General features: G+C 35.7%; 10 protein-coding genes across 10 annotated transcripts; 3 read left to right on the top strand and 7 right to left on the bottom strand.

Annotated features, from left to right (window-relative positions):
• Positions 1 to 46: 46 nt before the first annotated feature.
• Tsp_05844 (hypothetical protein) lies at positions 47 to 514 on the top strand. The gene is made up of 2 exons (XM_003380078.1): positions 47 to 358; positions 425 to 514. The coding sequence occupies exons 1-2, from the start codon at positions 47 to 49 to the stop codon at positions 512 to 514; spliced, it is 402 nt and encodes a 133-aa protein (XP_003380126.1).
• Positions 515 to 637: 123 nt separating this feature from the next.
• Tsp_05845 (EB module family protein) lies at positions 638 to 3,615 on the bottom strand. Its single transcript, XM_003380077.1, has 12 exons — positions 3,423 to 3,615; positions 3,211 to 3,357; positions 3,008 to 3,130; positions 2,913 to 2,957; positions 2,695 to 2,817; positions 1,983 to 2,126; positions 1,793 to 1,915; positions 1,690 to 1,737; positions 1,524 to 1,604; positions 1,256 to 1,402; positions 1,036 to 1,185; positions 638 to 957 (listed from the first exon to the last, which is right to left on the bottom strand). The coding sequence occupies exons 1-12, from the start codon at positions 3,613 to 3,615 to the stop codon at positions 638 to 640; spliced, it is 1,644 nt and encodes a 547-aa protein (XP_003380125.1).
• A 985-nt stretch (positions 3,616 to 4,600) lies between these two features.
• Tsp_05846 (hypothetical protein) lies at positions 4,601 to 5,611 on the bottom strand. Its single transcript, XM_003380076.1, has 2 exons — positions 5,513 to 5,611; positions 4,601 to 4,645 (listed from the first exon to the last, which is right to left on the bottom strand). Exons 1-2 carry the CDS (start codon positions 5,609 to 5,611, stop codon positions 4,601 to 4,603), a joined length of 144 nt encoding a protein of 47 aa, XP_003380124.1.
• Positions 5,612 to 6,751: 1,140 nt separating this feature from the next.
• Positions 6,752 to 7,292, bottom strand: Tsp_05847 (conserved hypothetical protein). Its single transcript, XM_003380075.1, has 2 exons — positions 7,150 to 7,292; positions 6,752 to 7,037 (listed from the first exon to the last, which is right to left on the bottom strand). Exons 1-2 carry the CDS (start codon positions 7,290 to 7,292, stop codon positions 6,752 to 6,754), a joined length of 429 nt encoding a protein of 142 aa, XP_003380123.1.
• Positions 7,293 to 7,940: 648 nt separating this feature from the next.
• Positions 7,941 to 11,389, top strand: Tsp_05848 (hypothetical protein). Its single transcript, XM_003380074.1, has 7 exons — positions 7,941 to 7,957; positions 8,124 to 8,223; positions 8,518 to 8,672; positions 8,757 to 8,860; positions 9,400 to 9,641; positions 10,250 to 10,377; positions 11,272 to 11,389. The coding sequence occupies exons 1-7, from the start codon at positions 7,941 to 7,943 to the stop codon at positions 11,387 to 11,389; spliced, it is 864 nt and encodes a 287-aa protein (XP_003380122.1).
• Positions 11,390 to 11,814: 425 nt separating this feature from the next.
• Tsp_05849 (hypothetical protein) lies at positions 11,815 to 14,904 on the bottom strand. The gene is made up of 7 exons (XM_003380073.1): positions 14,793 to 14,904; positions 14,025 to 14,154; positions 13,581 to 13,739; positions 13,415 to 13,444; positions 12,697 to 12,811; positions 12,559 to 12,612; positions 11,815 to 11,958 (listed from the first exon to the last, which is right to left on the bottom strand). Exons 1-7 carry the CDS (start codon positions 14,902 to 14,904, stop codon positions 11,815 to 11,817), a joined length of 744 nt encoding a protein of 247 aa, XP_003380121.1.
• Positions 14,905 to 15,221: 317 nt separating this feature from the next.
• Positions 15,222 to 16,203, top strand: Tsp_05850 (RNA (guanine-9-)-methyltransferase domain-containing protein 2). The gene is made up of 4 exons (XM_003380072.1): positions 15,222 to 15,323; positions 15,356 to 15,425; positions 15,670 to 15,805; positions 15,918 to 16,203. Exons 1-4 carry the CDS (start codon positions 15,222 to 15,224, stop codon positions 16,201 to 16,203), a joined length of 594 nt encoding a protein of 197 aa, XP_003380120.1.
• Positions 16,204 to 16,511: 308 nt separating this feature from the next.
• Positions 16,512 to 19,668, bottom strand: Tsp_05851 (coiled-coil domain-containing protein 111). Its single transcript, XM_003380071.1, has 5 exons — positions 19,223 to 19,668; positions 17,914 to 18,932; positions 17,666 to 17,692; positions 17,520 to 17,575; positions 16,512 to 16,721 (listed from the first exon to the last, which is right to left on the bottom strand). Exons 1-5 carry the CDS (start codon positions 19,666 to 19,668, stop codon positions 16,512 to 16,514), a joined length of 1,758 nt encoding a protein of 585 aa, XP_003380119.1.
• Positions 19,669 to 21,057: 1,389 nt separating this feature from the next.
• Tsp_05852 (maintenance of ploidy protein Mob1) lies at positions 21,058 to 22,534 on the bottom strand. The gene is made up of 7 exons (XM_003380070.1): positions 22,490 to 22,534; positions 22,045 to 22,195; positions 21,890 to 21,983; positions 21,698 to 21,831; positions 21,517 to 21,632; positions 21,371 to 21,457; positions 21,058 to 21,299 (listed from the first exon to the last, which is right to left on the bottom strand). The coding sequence occupies exons 1-7, from the start codon at positions 22,532 to 22,534 to the stop codon at positions 21,252 to 21,254; spliced, it is 675 nt and encodes a 224-aa protein (XP_003380118.1). The 3' UTR covers positions 21,058 to 21,251.
• Positions 22,535 to 22,960: 426 nt separating this feature from the next.
• Positions 22,961 to 24,430, bottom strand: Tsp_05853 (COP9 signalosome complex subunit 2). Its single transcript, XM_003380069.1, is given in 4 exon segments — positions 22,961 to 23,348; positions 23,423 to 23,724; positions 23,792 to 24,264; positions 24,283 to 24,430. The coding sequence occupies 4 exon segments, from the start codon at positions 24,428 to 24,430 to the stop codon at positions 22,961 to 22,963; spliced, it is 1,311 nt and encodes a 436-aa protein (XP_003380117.1).
• Positions 24,431 to 24,940: the final 510 nt, after the last annotated feature.

The following is a 24,940-nucleotide window of genomic DNA, read 5'->3' as shown; positions in this document are numbered from 1 at the left end:
TCCTTTCACTGGGTTATAATCAAATTTTCAATTGTTTGTTTAGCCGATGATTAATTTGCATGCAGCACTTGCACCTTACAAAATTGTACTGTTTGAAGTGATTTCGGCAAATTTCGAACTCCAAGCCGAAGTCGGCGAACTTGCACAGCGTCTACTTTATTCATTTTATGTATCCAGGTTGAATTGTGCTCATCGTCGACTGACACTTCAGTCGGATGCTAACGATGAAGCTACTTCAGCTGTAAAAGAATTATGGCAATTTTACAGAAGCTTTGGAACACTACGTGCTGTAGTTGTTAATGCGAAAACCGCACAAACTGGATTGGTTCAACTTTGGCACCGCAGCTATAATATTGTTGTACGTATAACATAATTTTACAATGCTTATTTTTATTCTAGTAATTATTATTCGAGATAATTTTAGGAAGAGGTGCCAATATCGCACGTGAAACCGAAGCTAGCCAAAGAGATGCTTCATACGAAGGCGGTAGATATGGAAGATTTCATCGAATGATATTTGTTTATTCAAAACAGTTCTACAAAATAACGGAAAATAAAGAGGAAATTTTTTACGATATCTGCTTTGAATAAAAAGAAATATTGGTAATAAATTAATTGCAAGCATCGCTTATTCAGTTCAGGCTGCTTGCACGGGGCTTTCTAAATACCAGCTTGGAAAGTCTGTTTGTACGTCGTCGACAATTTCCAGCGGTCGCTGTGGAAACATTTTCGAACTTCTTTGGACCTTTTCTTTGCAACATATGCCGGCATTGACCGTATTGATGCTGTAAGGGTTGAAGAGACAATGTGCCCCGGTTGGACATTCGGATCGAATACGATGTTTAGTGATCAAAATTGAAGACTGGAAAAATTGCATTGTACACTGCAACGGTTTGGTCTTCTGCGCATCTCTGTAACTGAGACGCATGTTCAGATGTTCACAGATGGCTTCGTAGTCTTCAATTGCTTAAAAGTCATTATTCATTAGTCGAATTTTAGAAATCTGAGGCGTAGAAAGTGGCATGCAAATTTTACTCGGTTTTGAACAGCAAGTAGAATAGTTTCGATGTTGTTCCATCCACCATTTACGGCAGTATTCACCTTCGGCGCAGTTGGCGTCGTTTTCGTTGCATTCCACGTACTTTTTCATGGCTTTGGGACCATCTTTCGTTGGACAAAACGGCTCTGCAGTAACAAAAATTCACTTACTTCTACTATTATCCATGCACTCAATGTGGTTGATTTCAAAGCTCACCTCCAATGCAACGTGTGGGTATTTCACCTACATCAACTGGCACTGGCATGTAGCCGACATAGCATTGGCAAGTTCCATTTATGCAAAGGGTGTTAGTTCCAAGTTTGCATTCTTCATTCACTTGGCAAGTATCGCCCAATTTTGATTCTGCAGTGAAAAAAATATATCAGAAACTGAACTACCACCACTGAAATTGCTTGCTTGCCTCGCAAACATCGACCGAAATAATTTATGTAATTCCCTTCTGGACAAAGGCATTTCTTTTCACCGTCTGCATCTTCACGACAAACGGCATCTATTGTCGAAAAGCACTGCTTGTCGTGCTCGCAAGATGAACTGAAAGCGCTTCCTATGATGAAAATATGAAATTTTCATTCGCTGTCTGCAAATGCTACCTGAGTGGATTTTTTAAAATTTCAAATGAAAAAACATACTCGTGTAACATTTGCCATCAATTGACAATGGAGCGCTGATTGGACAAGCTGAAAATTATTAATTCATTCCAGTTAGCAACAGTTCAATGCAACACGGCTTTACCGCTTGGACAGCACATGCTTTCTTCTTTGTTACCAATTGTATATATGAAGCAATAGTGCGTTTCCCAAGGGCAATTGGTGCAATTACGATCCATCAACGCTTGGCCCACAGGGCAGTTCACTTCTTAATATATAAACAATGATTGTTCCTTTGGTGATTTATTTATTCATTTATGAACATGCGAGCCTACTTGTTCTTGGACAGCAAAAGCCGTGATTTTCACCCATGAGGAGACAATGGTAACTCTCTGGACATTGGCCGATGTCATCCGTTTCACATTCTATCATTCGTCCAAACTTATCCTTTGCCGGTTGTCCAATTGGACATTGTGCTACTGAACAGTAAGCATTGAAATTTAATTTTGTTTAAAATTTTGACAATTACATTTCATATTGTAAAAAGGGATTATTAATCCACGCTTTGTAGATTTTGTAATTTTATTTTATTGTTTGTTAGCTGCATATTGATTACTTTGGAAAAATATTTTAAACTCTTATTGAATGCGTAATTTTTCTTAAAATTCCTTCCGATGAGAGTAATAATCATTTTTCCTGTTTTGAAAATTTGCATTTTGGCACGTGGTTGCTAGCCTAGCTATCTTGATGTGCGGCTGCTGAGTGGGGAGAGCTTTTTGTTTGCTTTCTAACTTGACTATTCAACGAATTGTTTACATTATTCCGCTTGGTTCACTTGAAAATGCAAGCACATTGCTTGCTTGTGCAAAAATACACACTCCATATGACTAACAGCACTATCAATTATCCTGTTGATGAAAGTTTCCTGGTTAAGTGATTTTTTTTATTTAAAGGCAAAATAATGTTTTTTATTATCAAACAAGAAAAAAAGGAAAAACGTAGTTTCTTTTTTAAATTTAACAAAGAAAACAGCCTGTTCATGTTTACCTGGATAGCAGTTGCCGTTTCGTTCTTCTACCCCAGGAATGCACTGACATTTACCATGCAAGCATTGAGAATAAGCGTTCACGCATTGGCCGGCCATTTCGCATTGCTCATTAATTTGTTTTTCTAAAATACGCAAATTGTAATCGATACTTATAATAAATTGAAGCTTATGTTGCTTTAGTTCAGCTTTTGGCATGTAACTTCTTTGAACGTCTTACTTTCGTAACACTGATCATTGATGGCGATCATTCCAAATTTGCAACCTGGGATAGTTGAAATTGAAATATACTTCCATTTTTACGGATAAACTTACTTTTGATGCAAGTGAAGTAATCAGGCTCATAACCGTCTGGGCAGTCGCAGAATCCGGTTGAATTACAAACAAAAGGCTTACAGGAACTTTTATCCCTTTGACAAAGTTCTCCATATATTGGAGCTGAAATGGAATGGAAATGAAAAATGACGTCCGTTTTGATAGACAAAAATGGCGTTGATTTTTCAACATTTCCAACATACCCATACTGCACATGTATGGCATGACAGGGTCAGGAAGGAAATATGGTAAACATTGACAAGTTGAATCGTCAGCGCAGTAGGAATTGAGCAGACCATCACAGCTGCTATTATCCCGACAAGGCATACCCAACGATGGCATACTGTACACTATAGAATTGAAAAGAAAAAAAATAGTGAAGAAAAACAAAGCGGAATATCTTTTTCAAATATACGAGGCTTTGGGGTAGTGGCGATGAAAGTTTGTTTGTTGAAATTTGCCGTAGCAACATCCAAATCAACAGTGAGTGCCGCCGAGATGTCAGAACCATAAATTGGTCCGGCATCTGTATGCAAATGATGAACAGTAGTGATGGAAAGAATCGCTACCGCCAAAACGAGCATGCTGCTGCTGCACAACGTCTGCATTATTATCATCACTGTTATCTTTATTGTTGTAATATATTATGATTATGATTTATGATTATTATTCAATTGAAGCAGTGTGTGTTGCTGTTTGTAGAGAGAAATGGGACTGTATTGGCTGCACAGCACCGAGATGAAACCTTTGACCAGAGCGCAGGTGTGGGCGGGGTGGCTTGTTAAGACCGGCTAGATAGAACTGATGAAAGCATCACAAATGCCCTGCTTGGACAATTCCGGCTTTTCTATTTGCAGTTTGGTCGCACACGTAGTTGAGTGGTTTCGGAAAGTTTTCCCAACCAGTTTCGAAGCTTAAAGACAAGTCATATCATTGAATGAGAAGCTTGTTTCAGAATTCAGCGCACGAATTTGATTTGACAAATTTAAAACCAATACAAAATAACTTAAACATCCGCTTTCAAAAATACAATATAAAATTACATGTGAGAAATATTTATTTGATGCAAAGAGTAATAATAATTTCTTCAACTAATCAACAGTAATACAAAAACAAACAGGACGGTATAGACTATATTCATATTTGCTTTCATTTAAAATTTTCAACAGTGATCACAAAATTCCACCCATAAATTATTCATAAATGTCAGTAAAATTTATTGGATAGGTTCAGTCGTGTGTATTATAAATATTATAAAGTAAGAATGAAGAAAAGCTTTACACAATATATTATTTTACAGATTTCAAATTTAAATTACAACTTTCTTAAATTTATGTTCTACCAATGGGAAATTCTATGATAAAATGAAATTTTTTTCAGAACAATCTCCCTATCGCCAGCTATATAGATAACGTATAGCCAGCCATTGGAAAATTACACTCTTTTGCAACGTAATAGAAACTATATGATAAATAAACCTTAAAAATAGTAATATGAAGTCGATTAATTTGCAGAGTTACTCTGATTTCACAAATGAATTTATGTGAGCAGTGTAAACTATGGAAATTTTTAACGCTAAATTACTATCAGAAATTAGGTGATTTTCCTAACAACGATTTTGATTTGCATAATGTATCTCTGAAATTGCAATGTGTTGACCGTTGAAATTCAATTAGTAATCTGTTCAGTTGCTGAAGCAGTAGCTGCTCAGTGGTTTTCCTTTACTGAAATAAGTAATTGCCATTGCGTGCTTATGCACAACAACTACTTGCATGTTATTTGACAAAGAAAAATCCTATTTACCATATATTTTACGCATAAATGAATGCTTTTTCATACAATTTATTTTCAGTTGTATTCAGATGCCGTTGACTTGTTTTAAACAATGAAAACTCACAGTAAGTAATGAATTATTTTCATTTTTACCTTTCTAAAAAATACTGTTACTGTTATTGTTCAATTGTCAATTTCGAAACGATGTGAATGCAAATGATGACTTTTGAATTACAATTTGCCCATCATTTTTTCTACCAGTTGAAGATATAAAAGATTTTCATTTTTACAAATTGATATGTTGGTTATAAAAAATATCTTTCTTTGTTCATTGCAATCTTGTTGCATTATTCATGAATTCAGATTTCTTTGCTAAATATCTGGTAAATAGTAGCGTAAAACTGCAGTACCATTGACTTTTTTCAAATCTGAAGAACTGAATTTCCACACAGTATAGCATTGTTAAGTTAGGTGATTTGCCAAACAGCAGTGTTGATTTGCATAATAGATCTCTGAAATTACACTGCTTTCAACGTTGAAATTCAGTAAGTCGTTTGAGCATTTTCAGTTGAATGCAGAGAGCTTAGTCATGATGGGGTGGAGCAAATCTTACGATAGTCCATAACATTTGTCGAACAGTGATATACGTTTTTATTTTCAAGAGTAATACTAGCAACTCTCGGTCGCCCCTGGGTCTTCTGTTTTAATTTTTTCATGCAATGCAATACGAACGCTCGCACGGAATAATGTCTCGAAATCCCGCAGCGCTTGTGATTCACAGATTCTTCCAGCTAAGCCAATACCATAGGCCAAAAATATCATAAATGCCATTCGGTTGTTTATAAATCTGAAAATGTATTTCATTTTAGAGACTACTTTTAGTAGAAGCCATATATTTATTACCAGTCTATTTTTGATTACAAAAAAATATTTGTAAAATACAAATTATTGCATCATTTCCCACTTTCAAGCATCTAAATTCAACCAGCGCAATAATTGTATTTCCGGTTATTTTTAGTATTCTGCAATGCTTCAGATTGATGAATTTTCGTTTCAGCGAATCTTAGCATTATAATTTGCATAATGATGCAATTTGACGTAATAATATGAAGTGTGTAAATAAAAACGTAATAAATTTCCTCGTCTAATTCGATAACGTTGTTCATAATGTTCATTGCACTGCACCATTACGCATAGAGAATTAGGTTGTTCCACCGGAGACAAGTGCTTTGTAATTTGCATAATTTACATATTATTACGATTGAATAAGAGTACTTTGTTCGCGTTGAATTATTCAGTTCAGTGCCATGCTGTTCGTCAGGCACGTGGTCAACTATATTTCCGCTCCTTGACGCTTCCATGAATAACCGGTAACACTGATTTGATATTGTAGTTATGGTCTGCTTTGCATGTCATTTGTATTACTTTACTAATGTGGTGTATGGTAACTGACGGTTCTCCATTTCTTTCTGTTGGTATTATTATTGCTAATTTTTAGATACTTACATCAAATACTGAACGGATGCTTTTATGCCAATCGATGACACAGTGGGATCAACTGCTGGACGGTCATGAAGTCGATTGTATGATCAGTAAAGCGCTGTTGCGTCAGTCTGAATTTCATGTGATCCCCTGCCACTCTTACAGGTGACTTGCTGCATGATTGATAGAAGCTTGTATGCCGTACGTTCATATGCGCCTCCCATACTTCAAGCTAGACGGCTGCGGACCGCTCCGCACAACTTGCTGTCCATCCTTGAAAAAACAACTATCGTTTGTCGCGGAGTTTGGTAAGACATTTAACATTAATAGATTGTGCGCAGTCATGCGATTATGATCCCAAAGATTGAGGAGAGAAAGATTATTTCAATTTCTGACAGCCTCCTTCCTTCTATTATAGAACAAATTCACTGTGTTTCAACAAGATCAAAGATCGCGCTGATCTTCGTGCATTCTCCTCCTGCAATTCTGTTATGACTTTGAACAATGGCCAGGATCTATCCCAACGGCACTGATTGCCAGGGCATTGTTTTCAGCGATAAAAAGGTGAGAACAGCTCTCGGCAGCTGTCTTCCTATCATGTATAGTTATTTTCGATTTCCTGGAAATGACATTACCCAATGAAGTATTCTTGCAGCCACTGTATGCACAACTGCTGATATTAGTCACCGGATGTTGATCCTCATCACTTGTGAAGCTGCCCAGTGGAGCGGTTTTACTCCATGATCGCATATAGATACTAAAGACAGCTCCGTGCCTAACAAAACAGGCATGAATATTGTTCAAACTGATCCTGTACTTCCATGATTCTTGAAGATGGAACTCAGAATTATTTCCTCATTTAAATCTTTTAAATCAATTGACAAAACAGATCGAATTGCATATGACGCATCCCTGACTTCTTCCCCGCTACCACCATTCCCAATGTTGTAGGCATACATCCTTTCCTCCTTAACTCTGGTGATTCATCACCTTCTGCCGAAACAGTCGAAGTTTCCAGTCTATCTTTCATTAAAAGAAAAGCATTCGGCAATAAAAATTATTGCATCATCTAATTTCGAGCAGGTAAATTCAATCAATACAATAATTGTATTTCCGGTTATTTTTAGTAATTTGCAATGCTTCAGGTTGATGAATTTTCGTTTCATCGAATGTTAGCAATATAATTTGCATAATGATGCAATTTGACGTAATAATATGAAGTGGGTAAATAAAAACGTAATAAATTTCATCGTCAATTTAATAATGTTGTTCATAATGTTCATTGCAGTGCACTATTACAAATAGAGAATCAGGTTGTTCCACCGGAGGCAAGTGCTTATGTGATTTGCATAATTTGCATATTATTATAGATTGTATAAGAGTACTTTGTTTGCATTTAACTATTCAGTTCGCTGCCATGCTATTCATCGGGCAAGTGGTCAACTATATTTTCGCTTCTTAACGCTTATGTTTAGGCACGTTAATCAAATAGCGCTGTTATATTACTTTATCGCTTTCATGAATAACCGGTAAGAATAATTTTTGATATTGTGGTTGTGTTATGCTTTGCATGTTATTTGTATTACTCTACTAATATGGGGTATGGTAACTGACGGGTCTCTTTCTCTCTTTTTCTCTGTTATTATTATTGTTGCTAATTTTCAGAAGCTCACATGAAATGCTGAAGACGAATAAGTAAGTATGACTGTTTTTTTATCTTGACCTAACTCTACTGATATAATTCGTTTTCAGAATTTCCATTATTTCATATTTATATCAGTCAGTGTGAAACAATCATATTATGAAGAGTTATAGATAATGAAACAGTGCATCATAAGTTTTTACTGATTTTTATTTATAGTTATGGTTTTATCCAGATTCTGGAAATTTCCGTAATGTTGAAATTGTACTTTAGCAACGCCAGTAACACCACATCACTTTATTCCTATCTGCCACATTATGTAAGTAATATCATAGTAGACATTTTTAATGTCAATTTTATGTTTACATGTACACAACAAGTAAGTAAAACAATGTCTCTGCTCCATTGATAACACTGCGTCCAGTTTTTATAAACTGAAAATAGCAATTGCAATGATACTTATATATAAAACAGTCATTATGAAAAGTAATTGAAGACGAATAACAGTGCATCATAATTTCTAAATTCCATTTGTTTTTAATCGGTGTTTATTATTTAATCCGTTTTTTGGTTTAATCATCTTCCTGTCGATGCTTTTACCGTGCAAATCAAGTGTCCCAAGTGTTCCTCTTCTGAGCTACTTCATCGTAAGAGTAAGAATGAATTGGATAGAAGAAATCAGGATTCGAAGAGGTTTGGATTCGCAATACCATGTGCCACTGTGGTTGTTGATGTTGCCATCATTGCGTTCATGAAAGGTAGGAAAAAGTAAGTATTGAATTTGTTTTATTAAATAGCAGGAAGATGCGATTATTAAATGTATATTGAACGATATAACATCTATAATAACAGATTTCGTTATCTCAACCGAACTTTTTTCATGTTCTTTTTGCTCTGGAAACTGTTGTACGTCATGCTCCCATCAATTCGTTTTAAATGTGGCATCACAAACATCGGTAAGTATTGAATTTGCTCCTGATTGCAGTTAAATACGTAAAGTGTACACATTTTATCCACGACAGAATTACATTATTATCATTTAGCAAGTACGACGTTTCTTTTGATGGCATTCTGAGTTAGTTGAAATTCGATCAAACAGTTTCGGTGACCCTATAAATCCTGCTACGATGGAAGCTGAAGTTGGCATCAGTGCATTGAAAATGGGCTTGAAAAAAATCAGTAAGTATTGTCTTTGTTTTATAAGATAAGGAGATTACAGAATTAGATATAGGTAGAGTTAGATAACATTTGTAATAGTAGTCATTTAGAGTTCCTGTTGCGGTGGACAGAATCAGTTTTGAATGTGAATCACAAAAATAAATTTTGTCCATGATTGCAATGGATTGAATCATTACCATGAAACAGATATGGCGTTCCTACCAGTTGCGTTGGGCGTTAGTTGAAGGTGGCCTAATGGTATTCTCCAACCGTCCTAGTGTGGTTTCACGTATCATAATAGTGAGAAATAATTAAATAATGATTGTAATAGTTGCAGATTACGTCAGGACCGTCGAGCAGCGTTGGTTTCTATATATTCCTGGCCAACCTATTAGTGCGATTTGTGATCATTGCGTTCCTGAAATAATATGGCAATTTGTTTTACATCAATTTGTCATCATTATAGATTTTGTTCATAATAGCTATGGATTGCGACATCCCATGAATTCCGTACTGGTGCCATCGCTTGTTAGTTCCCGGGAAACAACTGTCCCAGTTCGGTTTGACTTAACTGAAAGAGTAGGAAAGAATTGTTTATGGCAGCAATATGCGTTAAAACAGTCGAACAGGTATTAGGTTGCTCGGCATCTTGGCGCACAGAGTTGGTATCAAGGCATTCGAAACAGCATCACAAACATCAGTAAGTATTGAATTTGTTTTGATACGTATACGTAAGCAATCGAACAGGTATGGCATCGCCACCGTGATCTGTGCATCTCGGCAATAAGTGACAAAGATTTTGTTCATTTTGATCAGTGATAGTGGTTATCAGTGCGGTGCTGCTTATCTCAGAGTAAGCATGTTCAATTGAATATTTCAGCGCGTAACTGTTGCAAATTTGTATACATAGTAAATACGGAACAACGATGTACTGTTATTCGTCTTCAATTACTTTTCAATTGTTTTATATCAACTTTAACATGCTTCTACTTTTCAGAACACATATTTTTAGATTACGCATGTGATTTTTACAAGATTGTTAAGAATATTCATTACGTCATCAATATGTACTACTACTAGTTGATGCTGCCCAGTTTGACGTGGTATGCATGATGTACATTTTACTTTTGCATGTGTAAATTGTCGTTTCAATTTTTCAGGTTTTATATAGTTTCATTGCTTTTCAGATATCCATTTGCAATCGTTATGATATCAGTGTTTTCAAGATTACGTTTAGGCAGGAATACATTTTAGATCCGAATTCAGACAGGCAATGTGTAAACAGTGTAGAGGTAAGTCAGTGTACAGGTGTCAGGTAAGTAGAGTAAAAGGTATAGGTAAGTATAAATGTAAAAGTTGGCAGGTAAGTAGTGAGCTAAGTAGTAGGCAGCTACGTCTAAAGGTAAGTCAGGGATTATTGTAAAACAGTGCATAGTGCAGCATATAGGTGCAAATTGGTGAAGTGAAAAGGTTGCAATGGATTGAATCGTCACCATGAATCAAAAACGTACTTGGTAAAGTGGTAAGAATAATTTACATGCAGTTGTAAGTTAAGAAGTAAGTCAGGTAAGTAAGTCAGAATAGTGCACAGGGTGAAGGTAAGTATAATTAAGGTAAGTACAGTTGGAAAGGTGAGTCATGAAAAGTAAAGGTAAGTATAATTAAAAGGTAAGTATAGTTGGAAAGGTAAGTCATGAAAAGTAAAGGAGGTATCATGTAAGAGGGTAAGAAATGGTAGGATAATATGCAAATGCAGTTTTAAACAGCTTAAGGGGCTCTATTTAATGGAATATGCAAATTTTTAATCACCTGGGGGTAATATGCAAATTTTTTTGTGCCTTCAGGCTACGCCCCGGGCTATGCCTCAGGCAAAATTTCGAAAATTTCGAATTTTTTAAAATATAGCCCCAGGCTTTCGCCCCAGGCTATGCCCCAGGGCAAATAAAAATTTGCATATTCCCTCCAGCTATGCCCATGGCACTTTATTGCACAATATTTGCCCTCAGGGGAGTTTTATGCAAATTTTTAACCGCTTGGAGGTAATATGCAAATTTTTATTTGCCCTTAGGTAATTTTTCGAGGTGTTCTAGACCAGTCTACCCATTCTCATCTTTTTATACTTACATGTACTCTCCTTTATAGTACAGTTACCTGTCCTCCACCTCTGTATTCTTACCTGTACTCTTCTTTTCTCTCACTTGTTTTCCAGAACTCTACTTACCTCTGCTTACCTGGTAGAATATACTTACCTGTACTCCACTTACCAATGCGCTTACGTTGACGCTACTTACCTGTGCTACGCTGTTAACGCTACGCTTAATGATTGAGTATCGCTTAATAAAATACCTAAAAATAACAAAGTGAAGTGAAGCTCTGCGACTGAGTGAAAAGTCATACCTTAAAAACAATACAATACAACTACAAAATGAAGACCTCAACTCTGATCTTCGTTAAATATCCATCCATAAACTTTCCACTATTCTAAAATTATAGCAGTATATATATACCAAATGTATAAAAAGTTAAAGTTGATATGAAACAGGCATATTATAAAAAGTAACTGAAGACGAATAACAGTGTATTTCATTGCTTCTTAAATATTTATTTGAAATTTGAAACTTACTCATACGTTATTCGATAGCGGTCATTCAGGATGCAGCTCTAATCTTCACAGTTACGCACTAAAACATTAAAGGAAACATTAAATAAGCAACACTGTGACCGCAATGGAACGCCTCCACGGCAAATTCAATCAATATGCAACGGCATCAGTAGGAACTCTTTGATTGTAATCTGCTACTATGAAAAATACTTCCTTACCCATGTAATAACGAACAATACATTGGAACCTGTAGGAAAGGCCTTCACGGCGGCGACTGAACGGCAATTCTCTTATCTATAATCTACTGCTATCAAAAACAAAATACCAGGATACTGAGCGACATACTAGTTATATTGATTTAACGCATTTGATTACTACCATAAACAATGTCGAATTCCTTCTTTCTATTTGTGATAAGCAAAGGCACAGTGGAACGGCTAGGAAACGCCATGAATTCCAGGCGAACACAGGTTGGCAACAGTACAGGCTTCATGAGAAGACGTAATCCACAGCTATTATAAACAAAAACAACTTAATTTTTGTCATATCACATTGGGAACGCACTGAAAGCAACTGCCACTAATACGTTGGCAGAATATATACGAACACTACTCTACTGTCTCAACGTAATCTGCTACAATTACAATCATCTAATTCTTTCTTACTCTTATGATAAGTGAAACCACACTAGTACCACTGAGGAACGGCATCGCGTCAACTTCAAATCAAAGAGCCATCAGAAAAAACGTCGTACTTGCTTAATGGTGATAATGCAATGCTGCCGTGGATAAAATGTGCACACTTTACGTATTTAACTGCAATCAGGAGCAAATTCAATACTTCCCGATGTTTGTGATGCCACATTTAAAACGAATTGATGGGAGCCTGACGTACCACAGTTTCCAGAGCAAAAAGAACATGAAAAAAGTTCGGTTGAGATAACGAAATCTGTTATTATAGATGTTATATCGTTCAATATACATTTAATACTCGCATCTTCCTGCTATTTAATTCAACAAATTCAATACTTACTTTTGCCCTACCTTTTATGAACACTATGATGGCAACATCAGCAACCACTGTGGCACATGGTATTGCGAATCCAAACCTCTTCGAATCCTGATTTCTTCTATCCAATTCATTCTTACTCTTACGATGAAGTAGCTCAGAAGAGGAACACTTGGAACACTTGATTTGCACGGTAAAAGCATCGACAGGAAGATGATTAAACCAAAAAACGGATTAAATAATAAATACCGATTAAAAACAAATGGAATTTAGAAATTATGATGCACTGTTATTCGTCTTCAATTACTTTTCATAATGACTGTTTCATATATAAGTATCATTGCAATTGCTATTTTCAGTTTATAAAAACTGGACGCAGTGTTATCAATGGAGCAGAGACATTGTTTTACTTACTTGTTGTGTACATGTAAACATAAAATTGACATTAAAAATGTCTACTATGATATTACTTACATAATGTGGCAGTTAGGAATAAAGTGATGTGGTGTTACTGGCGTTGCTAAAGAACAATTTCAACATTACGGAAATTTCCAGAATCTGGATAAAACCATAACTATAAATAAAAATCAGTAAAAACTTATTATGATGCACTGTTTCATTATCTATTACTCTTCATAATATGATTGTTTCACATTGACTGATATAAATATGAAATAATGGAAATTCTGAAAACAAATTATATCAGTGCAGTTAGGTCATGATAAAAAACAGTCATACTTACTTATTCGTCTTCAGCATTTGATGTGAGCTTCTGAAAATTAGCAACAATAATAATAACAGAAAAAAAGAGAGAAAGAGACCCGTCAGTTACCATACCCCATATTAGTAGAGTAATACAAATAACATGCAAAGCATAACACAACTACAATATCAAAAATTATTCTTACCGGTTATTCATGAAAGCGATAGAGTAATATGACAGCGTTATTTGATTAAGGTGCCTAAACATAAGCGTTAAGAAGCGAAAATATAGTTGACCACGTGCCCGATGAATAGCATGGCAGCGAATTGAATAGTTAAATGCAAACAAAGTACTCTTATACAATCTATAATAATATGCAAATTATGCAAATCACATAAGCACTTGCCTCCGGTGGAACAACCTGATTCTCTATTTGTAATAGTGCAGTGGAATGAACATTATGAACAACATTATTAAATTAGACGATGAAATTTATTACGTTTTTATTTACCCACTTCATATTATTACGTCAAATTGCATCATTATGCAAATTATATTGCTAACATTCGCTGAAACGAAAATTCAACCTGAAGCATTGCAAATTACTAAAAATAACCGGAAATACAATTATTGTATTGATTTTATTTACCTGCTCGAAATTAGATGATGCAATAATTGTTGCACGAATGCTTTTCTTGTAATCAAAGATAGACTGGCAACATCGACTGTTTCGGCAGAAGGTGCTGGATCACCAGAGTTAAGGGGTAGAGCATGTATGCCTACAACATTGAAAATTATAGTAGCAGGGAAGAAGTCAGGGATGCGTCATATGCAATTCGACCTGTTTTGTCAATTGATTTAAAAGATTTAAATGAGGAAATAATTCTGAGTTCCTTCTTCAAGAATCATGGAAGTACAGGATCAGTTTGAACAATATTCATGCCTGTTTTGTTAGGCACGGAGCTGTTTTCAGTATCCATATGCGATCATGGAGTAAAACCGCTCCACTGGGCAGCTTCACCAGCGATGAGGATCAACATCCGCTGACTAATATCAGCAGCTTTGCATACTGTGGCGGCAAGAATACTTCATTGGGTACTATGTCATTTCCAGGAAATCGAAAATAAGTATACATGATAGGAAGGCAGTTGCCGAGAGCTGTTCTCACCTTTCTCATCGCTAAAACAATGCCCTGGCAACCAGTGCCGTTGGGATGCATCCTAGCCATTGTTCAATGTCATAACAGAATTGCAGGAGAAGAATGCACGAAGATCAGCGCGATCTTTGATCTTGCTGAAACACAGTGAATTTGTTCTATAGTAGGCGGCTGTCAGAAATTGAGATCATGTTTCTCTCCTCAATATTTGGGATCATAATCGCATGAGAGCGCACAATCTATTAATGTTACATGTCTTACCACACTCCACGACAAACGATAGTTGTTTTCTCAAAGATGGACAGCAAGTTGTGCGCAGCAGTCCGCAGTCGTCTAGCTTGGAGTATGGAAGGCGCATATGAACGTACGGCATACAAGCTTCTATCAATCATGCAGCAAGTCACCTATAAGAGTGGCAGGGGATCACATGAAATTCAGACTGACGCAACAGCGCTTTACTGATCATACAATCGACTTCATGACCGTCCAGCAGTTGATCCCACTGTGTCATCGATTGGCATAAAAGCATCCGTTCAGTATTTGATGTGAGTATCTGAAAATTAGCAATAATAGTACCAACAGAAAGAAATGGGGAACCGTCAGTTACCATACACCACATTAGTAAAGTAATACAAATGACATGCAAAGCAGACCATAACTGCAATATCAAATCACTGTTACCGGTTATTCATGGAAGCGTCAAGGAGCGGATATATAGTTGACCACGTGCCTGACGAACAGCATGGCACTGAACTGAATAATTCAACGCGAACAAAGTACTCTTATTCAATCGTAATAATATGTAAATTATGCAAATTACAAAGCACTTGTCTCCGGTGGAACAACCTGATTCTCTATTTGTAATAGTGCAGTGCAATGAACATTATGAACAACGTTATTAAATTAGACGATGAAATTTATTACGTTTTTATTTACCCATTTCATATTATTACGTCAAATTGCATCATTATGCAAATTATATTGCTAAGATTCGCTGAAACGAAAATTCATCAATCTGAAGCATTGCAGAATGCTAAAAATAACCTGAAATACAATTATTGTATTGATTGAATTTACCTGCTCGAAATTAGATGATGCAATAATTTGTATTGCACGAATGCTTTTCTTGTAATCAAAGATAGACTGGCAACTTCGACTGTTTCGGCAGAAGGTGCTGGATCACCAGAGTTAAGTAGGAAAGCATGTATGCCTACAACATTGGAAATAGTGGTAGCGGGGAAGAAGTCAGGGATGCGTCATATGCAATTCGACCTGTTTTGTCAATTGATTTAAAAGATTTAAATGAGAAAATAATTCTGAGTTCCTTCTTCAAGAATCATGGGAGTACACGATCAGCTTAAACAATATTCATGCCTGTTTTGTTAGGCACGGAGCTGTCTTTAGTATCTATATGCGATCATGGAGTAAAACCGCTCCACTGGGCAGCTTCACAAGTGATGAGGATCAACATCCGGTGACTAATATCAGCAGCTGTGCATACAGTGGCTGCAAGAATACTTCATTGGGTAATGTCATTTCCAGGAAATCGAAAATAACTATACATGATAGGAAGACAGCTGCCGAGAGCTGTTCTCACCTTTTTATCGCTGAAAACAATGCCCTGGCAACCAGTGCCGTTGGGATAGATCCTGGCCATTGTTCAAAGTCATAACAGAATTGCAGGAGGAGAATGCACGAAGATCAGCGCGATCTTTGATCTTGTTGAAACACAGTGAATTTGTTCTATAATAGAAGAAAGGAGGCTGTCAGAAATTGAAATAATCTTTCCCTCCTCAATCTTTGGGATCATAATCGCATGACTGCGCACAATCTATTAATGTTAAATGTCTTACCAAACTCCGCGACAAACGATAGTTGTTTTTTCAAGGATGGATAGCAAGTTGTGCGCAGCGGTCCGCAGCCGTCTAGCTTGAAGTATGGAAGGCGTATATGAACGTATGGCATACAAGCTTCTATCAGTCATGCAGCAGGTCCCCTATAATAGTTGCAGGGGATCACATGAAATTCAGACTGACGCAACAGCGCTTTACTGATCATACAATCGACTTCATGACCATCCTGCAATTGATTCCACTGTATCAGCGATTGGCATACAAGCATCATGGATAAAGTAATTCGAAAATAAATTTCTGAAACGCCTTCAAAATTCAGTGATAGATAAGTTGCTTTCTAATATGTAGAAAACAGTAAACACATTCAAAAGATTGAAAATGAACAAATGTGCATTCCAGTAATAGATACTAGCAGAGCAGCATATTGCAACAAATAATAATGGTAAACAGGTCTTTGCGTGCTTGCAAAATATTCTGCTTTCAGTTGTTTTAGTCTTAAATTTCTGATTCATTGTATAGATATGTGAAGAAAATCACTAAATAATATATGAATGGAATAGAAGTAATCGTGTCAGCCAGAAATTCTATTACAACATTAGGAACTTCACTATAGAATAGAACGTTATTTGTTATTTGAATGTTTTCTCGTAAAACATTGCACTATTTTGGTCAATCAACTCTAACAAACTATATGGTTTCGTTCGTTTGATGAAAAAACCATGAAATTTATAAAAGGAGACGATATATCTGAGCTAAACAAATTGCAATAAAGCGAAAAGATAAAAATAACAGTCAGATACAGTGTGGCGAGTTTGTTAAAAATCATATTTGTTCATAAGTTCAACAAATGATCAACTGATACAGTACTTAGTTACGTAATGACGAACGAAGTCATGACGGAATAAAAAAATGAAAAAGAATAATAAGAATATAATAAATAAACGAGAAAAATGAGTATAAAAGATAAGAATGAAAATTATTTCTTACCTGCAAGTTTGCAGTATGAAATTGCGACGCCCAGTTTAACAGCGTAATTACATACTCAGAAAGCCAACTATGAACACAGATTTATATAGCAAATTACTATTTACCTTAGGTATTGAAGTGAACTATTTTTATTCCCTCATTTACATACTGATGCTTTCCTTGAGGGCAAAGTAATTACGCATTTCTTCTCCATTTGTACTGCCTCTTAATATTTACATTTGATAATGTAAATATTACTTCAATAAAATAAGACTTTTGCAAGTATATCCATCAAGCAAACCGAATATGAAATACTGCATATCATGCATAGGTAGGTAACCACTGAAAAAGAATTACATTTGATAAAAACTGCAAAAGAAAATACAATATATCTCACTTTTACTTTCTACAACTATTACAATATTACGAACAATGCAAATGCTAAAATAATCAATTGACAATGTCAACTTACAACAAAATTGAAATATTTTTTGAAATGCATATATTCGAAATATTTCGAACATCGATTCAGTGTGCACAGTGCTGAATGTGTTGGAAATTACATTCGTAGTGAGCGATCAAAGCCAGTAATTCTTCATCAGTGGTGCTCTCGTTCAACAAAGTCCAATGAGATCCGCTGGACGAAGCAACGCTTGGGGTATGCGTTGCATTTTGCTGCTGTTCCTCTTGTAATTGAAGCGTCTGTCGAATGCTTTGGGCCACGTTGTCAGGAAGCACAAAATCATTGGAACGATAATTGACCGCTTGACAATCCGGATCGAAGCATTTCTGGTAAAAGACGGCCCTTTTCAAATCGACCATGTACATAATGTGATTGCGACGATGCTCTCGGCCAATACGATGACAATAGCGAAATCGACGATTGACGGCTAATAATAGCTGTTGGCAATTTTTGAAATAAATCCAACTACGCACCGCCGCGGCTGGATTCTGCCGTTGCAAATAATCTTCAAAGAAGCAGTCTATTTCCGGAAATGGTGATCTTTCATGGCGGCCTTCCAATATACCGTCTTGATTTTTCAACGTCGAATGCTCAGAATGCTGCTGTGCCGCATGCTTCACAGAATGTGCAAACTTGTCACTAGTGCAAGCAAGCACGTTCGCTTCTTTTTCGTCGAGCACTTCAATCAAAGAATCGAAAAAGACCTCTTGCTCCGACGGCTGAATGCCACGAGCTGTGTAAAATTCGCAAGCTTTGGCCAATTTCAGTGGATTTTTCTGATTCATCTTGCTGGATAGGAAAAGGCGGAAATTTCGATTTCTCGTGTAAACGCCCAGATCGCAGATCAACGTCTCCTGCCCGTCGTCGTTGATTACGAACAACTGTTCCAGAGAACGATCACGACGTTCTTCTGTGGACATGGATTTCAAACGGGCGCAGAGATCTTTCACAAAATTGCCCACACTCAAATTGTCTTCAAATACCGCATTTTCGGGCAAATGCACTATCAAATGACGACTGAACTTCTTTTCCGTACTGGCATCCAAATCCACTATACAGCTGTACGTACATTCAATGCCAAACGATTCGTGAATTCTTTCACATAAAAAAGAAACAAATCTAAAATTGAAATAAATTAATTTCAACTTTACAGTAAATAAATTTACAAAAACACAATTAAACTTGATTATTATTCTTCCCTTCGACAGTACAAGAAGACATACTGTACATTTGTCAGTAAAACGCAGAAATCAAGTATTATTTCAAAATTAAAAAAAGACAGTATACAGACATATGTATATTTGAAAAGTTTCAGAGTTCGATTTTCATAATTTCAACGTAAGCATTAATTTTTCGTGTGGAATAGACTTTTATAAAGAATAAAAACAAATTTTCACAATTCCACTCACATTTGAACACACTGCTCACCATTGTGGCTTGGATTCGAGTTGAAATAGAATTCCAAATCAAAGTACAATCGACAACGGGTAGCTTCACGAATCACCTCGTAACAGTGACGCCCGAATTCAGGAAGGTTCTTGTACACATTCCAAAAATGACTAACAGTTGAGATGAGAAAGGTACGACAGCCTGCAGGCATGGAAATCGATTCGAAACAGAACAATTTCAACGGTTCACTACTGGAGCATGATTTCAAATAAGTGAGAGCTTCGTTTTGACGTCGAAATATTTTCCAGCAATATTTGTCATCGTGCAACGAGCACCGACGCGGAGATACAAGTGGATGCTCTTTGAACTTTTTTACACTGTCTTCAATGCGCTGCAACAAGCCATTGGATGGTGCTTTGGGGCGCTGTCCGTAAAAAGAACTCGACGAAATAGTTGGAAATGACATCCCATTCCAAACTGCCCTACTAGATGGACAGCTAGCTTTCTCCCGCTTTTACAGTATACAAATTTTAGGTTACAAAAATTTGAACCTACTTGTTTTAAAATTATATACTGCTTTCCATTTTTATGTTCTGGAAAAATATTTTTGTGAATGTTGTTTATACTTAATTGCCTTTAACATGTTAAACGATATTTATCAGATGGATATTCAGTTCAGTTCAGAACAAACTAGTAGGCGAAAGTTGGCAAAAATTTCAATCATCGCCATGATAACAATCAATGGCTGTTGTATAAATTTGGGAACTGTTCATTCGAACAAACTACTATAAAATTGAATAAAATGGTTCAAAATTGATAAATTCCAAACCTAAGGAAAAAAAAGAAATAAACATATACGAATCAGTATGTGCTTTGAAGTGTTCCAGTTGCACGCCAGTCGATGGTTTTTACCAATGGAAACTTGAAAAAACGCTTCAAATTCTTTTGTGAACAAATGTTAATTTATTTTCCCTTCTCGCCCGTGGAATTATTATTATTATTCCGCGTGTCAGTTCAATTTTGAAGAAGTGAAAATGAAAGTTTCAATCACGTCTTGTCACTTGTGAAATTTCGCAAACAAATCAAGCATGATGGAAGAGACATTTGAAATTTTGCCTTTTCGTCACGCTGAACGCGCTTTTCATGACGTTGAAGATTCATCATCAAATTAGCAAAAGAAAACAGGAAAACCATCTCAAACTAGCCTATTCAATATCAAAAATGCCAATAATAATAATACTAATAATAGCACAGCGCCTTGGTGAAGCTGTTGAAATCAGGTTGAAATGTGAAAATCGAAAATTTTTCAAAAAGAAACTGAATTCCACATTAAATACTCATTAGACCAAACAGACCACTTGAAGCATCATTCTTTCATCAATCAGTCTGTCAAAAATGATACCAACAAATCAACACTGATCAAGCTTCTCTTAGTTAACAAACAACAACAACACAACCGATAAAACATACCTTTGTCAATAATATTAACCTGCATTTGGCATTGACAATGGAACGGTATCTTTGAAAGACTTTACTTACAAATGGCTGTTGTTCCATGCTTGTACACAGCAAACTGTTTACATGCTGTTAACTTTTATGGGAAAGTAAACCCGTCGTGAGTTGCATTTAAATACAACGCTGAAAAGTACACTGATGATCAATCAACAAACACACTGAACAACAGATCGAATCGACCAACGGCCTATATGTCAATGTAAATAGAGATAAAATTTGCAAATTCTTTCGCTATTCATCAACGAATATTTATTTTCTACATTCGTGCAATTAATTCAAGTTAAGTGATAAAAAAAACATAAGGATTTCAAAAGTAATTATAATTATTTTGCCCAACAACTAAATAAAAAAAGACAATTTATTTCTGAAAATAAATAGATCGAGAATGAACAAGTTTAAAATGAAACCAATGAAAACAGATAATTTTAACAACAGCACAATGAAATCACACCGTAACAAAAACAGACAACAGGAAAATCATTGACTAGACGAAGAACATCCGGGTTTACTTTGCTTCCATTACTGCATTTGTCATCAATCTTTACCAGATTTTAAAGGAATTAATTTTCGAGTTAAATCTTTCTGTAGAAAAAAAATAGAATGCTGTATAAAAATGTCAAGTAAATAAAAAGAAAAAATTACACTCCACTTACCAGTGCGTCTAATTCTTTCTGGCTTACCAGTCTGTATTCAGTGACAAAATAATAGAAATGCTTGTAACAGGTATTCACATGCGCCTCCTTAATTAAAAAAATAATTTAATAAAAGTACAAAAATAAAGATAAAAAACAATTCTTACGCCTCCAATTTGAATCAACCGTTCAAAGTGATGAATGTAAACGTGGACAAAAACACGAAACAACCGTGTCAATATTTTGCTGCATAATTTTCGAAAATTACTAGGAAACGGGACGCCTAAAATGTAAGCACAATGCAAATTTGGTAAAATATTCATAAAACAGTTTGGTCGTCATGCCTACTCGGATCAACGGGAAAACTGTTCTGGTCATTAATTTTGTCTTCTATCCAATCCATCAAAAGACTTATGTAAACTGGAGCCGGAAGACGAGTTGGTTTTTTATACTGATCATCATCCTGCCACAGATATTCATATCTGAAAAGCAATCGAACAATAAAACACGCTTATTTTTAAATAAAAAGCATTCTGAAACTTTTGTCCTCCGCTCATGAAAGGGCACGTCTTTTCATTGCAGTATTCACTAATTGTACCATAAAGGAGGTTAATTCGATTGAAAAAGTCAACAACTACAAAACAGAGAAACTGTAACAAACGTTTGCAAAATGAGAAAAAAGTTTAGCTGCTGACCGTGAACAGCAATCCAATCGTTCACATCTTCATTTGGAGGCAGCTGAACTGCATCTCGGAAGTCCAACCCTGAATGCAAGCTCGCCTGGGCATATTTGTGCAATTTATAACGCACAGAGCCGGGAACAAAACGTTTCTTTGGACGAAATGTCTGCAATTATTCACACCCATGATTATCATCAATTTTCAATTTGATAAAAATAACCAGTGTTATTCTTTTGAATAATTTCTTCTAAATGCACCTAAATTCTGTCGTACAGTAAACTGATAGCATTTAAATTATTTAAAAGTATTTCTCAGAGTAAAACACTTGACACATTTCAACATGTATTCTGATATACAAGTCGAAAAATAAACAAAGATTACGTGTGCTTTCCGATTACGCAACAAGATTGATAAATAATGAAAATAATTTAAGCTGATTAGCTGCAAAGTAGAAACTTACACGATCTTTGTAAGCGTTCAAAAAGTCAAAGAGAGCGAAAGACATTGCGGTCCAAGCAGAGCAGTTGAACTAAATTCAAACAAAGGCAATAAACAGGCGCGGCTAGGGAGTGCTTGAATAAACAGAAGATATCGTATAATGGCGTACTGTAAAAACTATGAAACCTTGATTATCATTAGAATAACACTGAAAAATTGATGATGCAGTTACCGTATCGTTAAGGTAAGTTAACGATACATTTTAAATACTGAAGAATACTTTATGCGCATGAATCATGTATTTTTTATCAATTAAAAAGCAAACATGCCGAAAACCTGAAAGGCAGAAAAACTGCATTTGCAAAGATAAGAAATGATAAAAATTTTCCCATATACAAACAAAAATGCAATCACTATTTGTTTATTTTTCAAATAAATCTACTAGCCGACTAACAGACCATTAAAATAATAAAATCTTGGCGTGGTAATTTGTTCATATCAGTTGTTCCATTGCTTTTGCGGAAATTTTCGACAGACTGTGCAACAGTGAATCCATCGCTCGACAATAGGCGGAATCGGCGGTGTTTTCTTTCTCAATAATAAGCAGTCCATTTTTGCAGTCTAATTTTCCTTGAAATTCTTTATCTAAAATGCACTTGGCAAGTAGTTCGACGACATCCGCTTCCTCCATGCGCAGAGTTTGGGCCACTTGCTTGAGTCGAATTTGAGTGTACGGTTTTATTGTTTGAATAAGCACTTTGGTGCGAACGTTACGCAATAAATCTTGAAGACGTTCGCAAATAAATTCGTCAGTCATAATGTACGCATGATCTTCTTCTATGATCTTCTGGAATTCAACAACATCTTGATCTTGATAAGCTCTAGAAATAAACAAGAACATAAATAAAATGATGCTTCAAAGAGATTAATTCAATATTTCTGCATTGCACTTTACCTGACTAATTTGGTCATTGCCAAAATTTCTGGATCATTTTGATAAGCTTTGGTCTCTTGTGAGTCGAATGGATTAATGTTCGATTGCACAAGCATGTTGGCTAGGACAACGTATTTCAAACAACGAATGCGCCTAGCATTTCCAGACTCATCATAGCTTTTGAAAGCTTCAAAAAAATCTTGATGAGCCAACTGAAACTCCCCTTCGCGTAAATGCATTTTTCCACCGCATTCACGAATTATACCCATTGTTAATGGATGTGGAATGCCGGATTTAATACGCAAAGATTGTTCATACAGTTCCTTAAAATAAGATAGAATTGAACGACGAATAGCATGAAAACAGCAATAATTTTGTATTAATTCATACTTTCAGCTGAGCGTTGTTCTTCTGTTCGGTGTACATTTGAATTTCAAGGGCGTAAATTTCCAGAAGCTGCGTTCCCTTTTTGTTTTCATCCAAATTGTCATCTTCCGTTTTACAAGACGTGCGAAGTTCTTTAATCACTTCAGAGGTGCGTTCAAAATCTTTTCTGTCCAAAAACAATTTCGCCAATCGGATATTCGTCTTGAACCAGAGACGTTCGTTGCGCAACTCTTTCAATGCGTTCAATGTTGCTTCGTACACTTTTTCCAACAAATCCTTCTTGCTCGAACTGGACATAAACTCCAACAAGTTGGTTATTGATTTTTCCGAATAGTTCCGAGAAACTGCCCCTCTGATGTACGTTAACAATTTCATGTAACAATCCATCATCTGTTCCCACATCCCCATGGAATATGAAATTTTCACCATCTGCTTCAAGCTCTTGAAACCCCATTCACCTTTTTCACGTTCCATTTCTAAAACTTTTTCAAAACTTTCGAAGGCAGCTTTCGGATCGGAAGATTTCATCGCTTTGCTGTTGTAATATTGATTTTCTAGATCAAAGTCGTGTTCGTTGTAACTATCATCCGAATACTCAAAATCGTACTGCTCGTCCATATATTCCATTTCTTCGTCAGCCATAATTTCGTTGATGAAAACTATCTACTCGCAACAGGCAACTAAACGACAAAAATTAGAATTACAACTAATGTAGCTTTTCAAAATCTATCAACAGTTATTTGAAAAACTTCAAAACATCGAACACTATTCGTCTTTCAAAAAACCATTATTAAACTTTACTTTTAACAAATTATCAAAATAAAAATTCTTCACGGCATATTAATTTGCATACTTATTTTACATTCTGCAAACTGCACAGTAGACTGAAACATAATTACACTATAAAAAGCTACAAAATTGACTGACATTATCAATGCAAAAGTTACAAAATAAAAAATACAGTATCTACCAAAGAATTATCCACTTATAAGGATACTAACTATTTCACACTGAAATTTGAATTCAGCATCAAACGTACAAATGACGTAAGAATTATGCAAATAAATTGGAATACAACAAAGAACGTTTGAAGCACAGTAGAAACATTATTCAGTATAATTACGGTTTGAGGATCTACTTTTTTTATCCTTT

This window comes from Trichinella spiralis (assembly GCF_000181795.1).
Source record: "Trichinella spiralis strain ISS 195 chromosome Unknown Scfld2, whole genome shotgun sequence".
Classification (NCBI taxonomy): Eukaryota; Metazoa; Nematoda; class Enoplea; order Trichinellida; family Trichinellidae; genus Trichinella; species Trichinella spiralis.
This window is presented reverse-complemented; position numbering and strand designations above follow the sequence as displayed.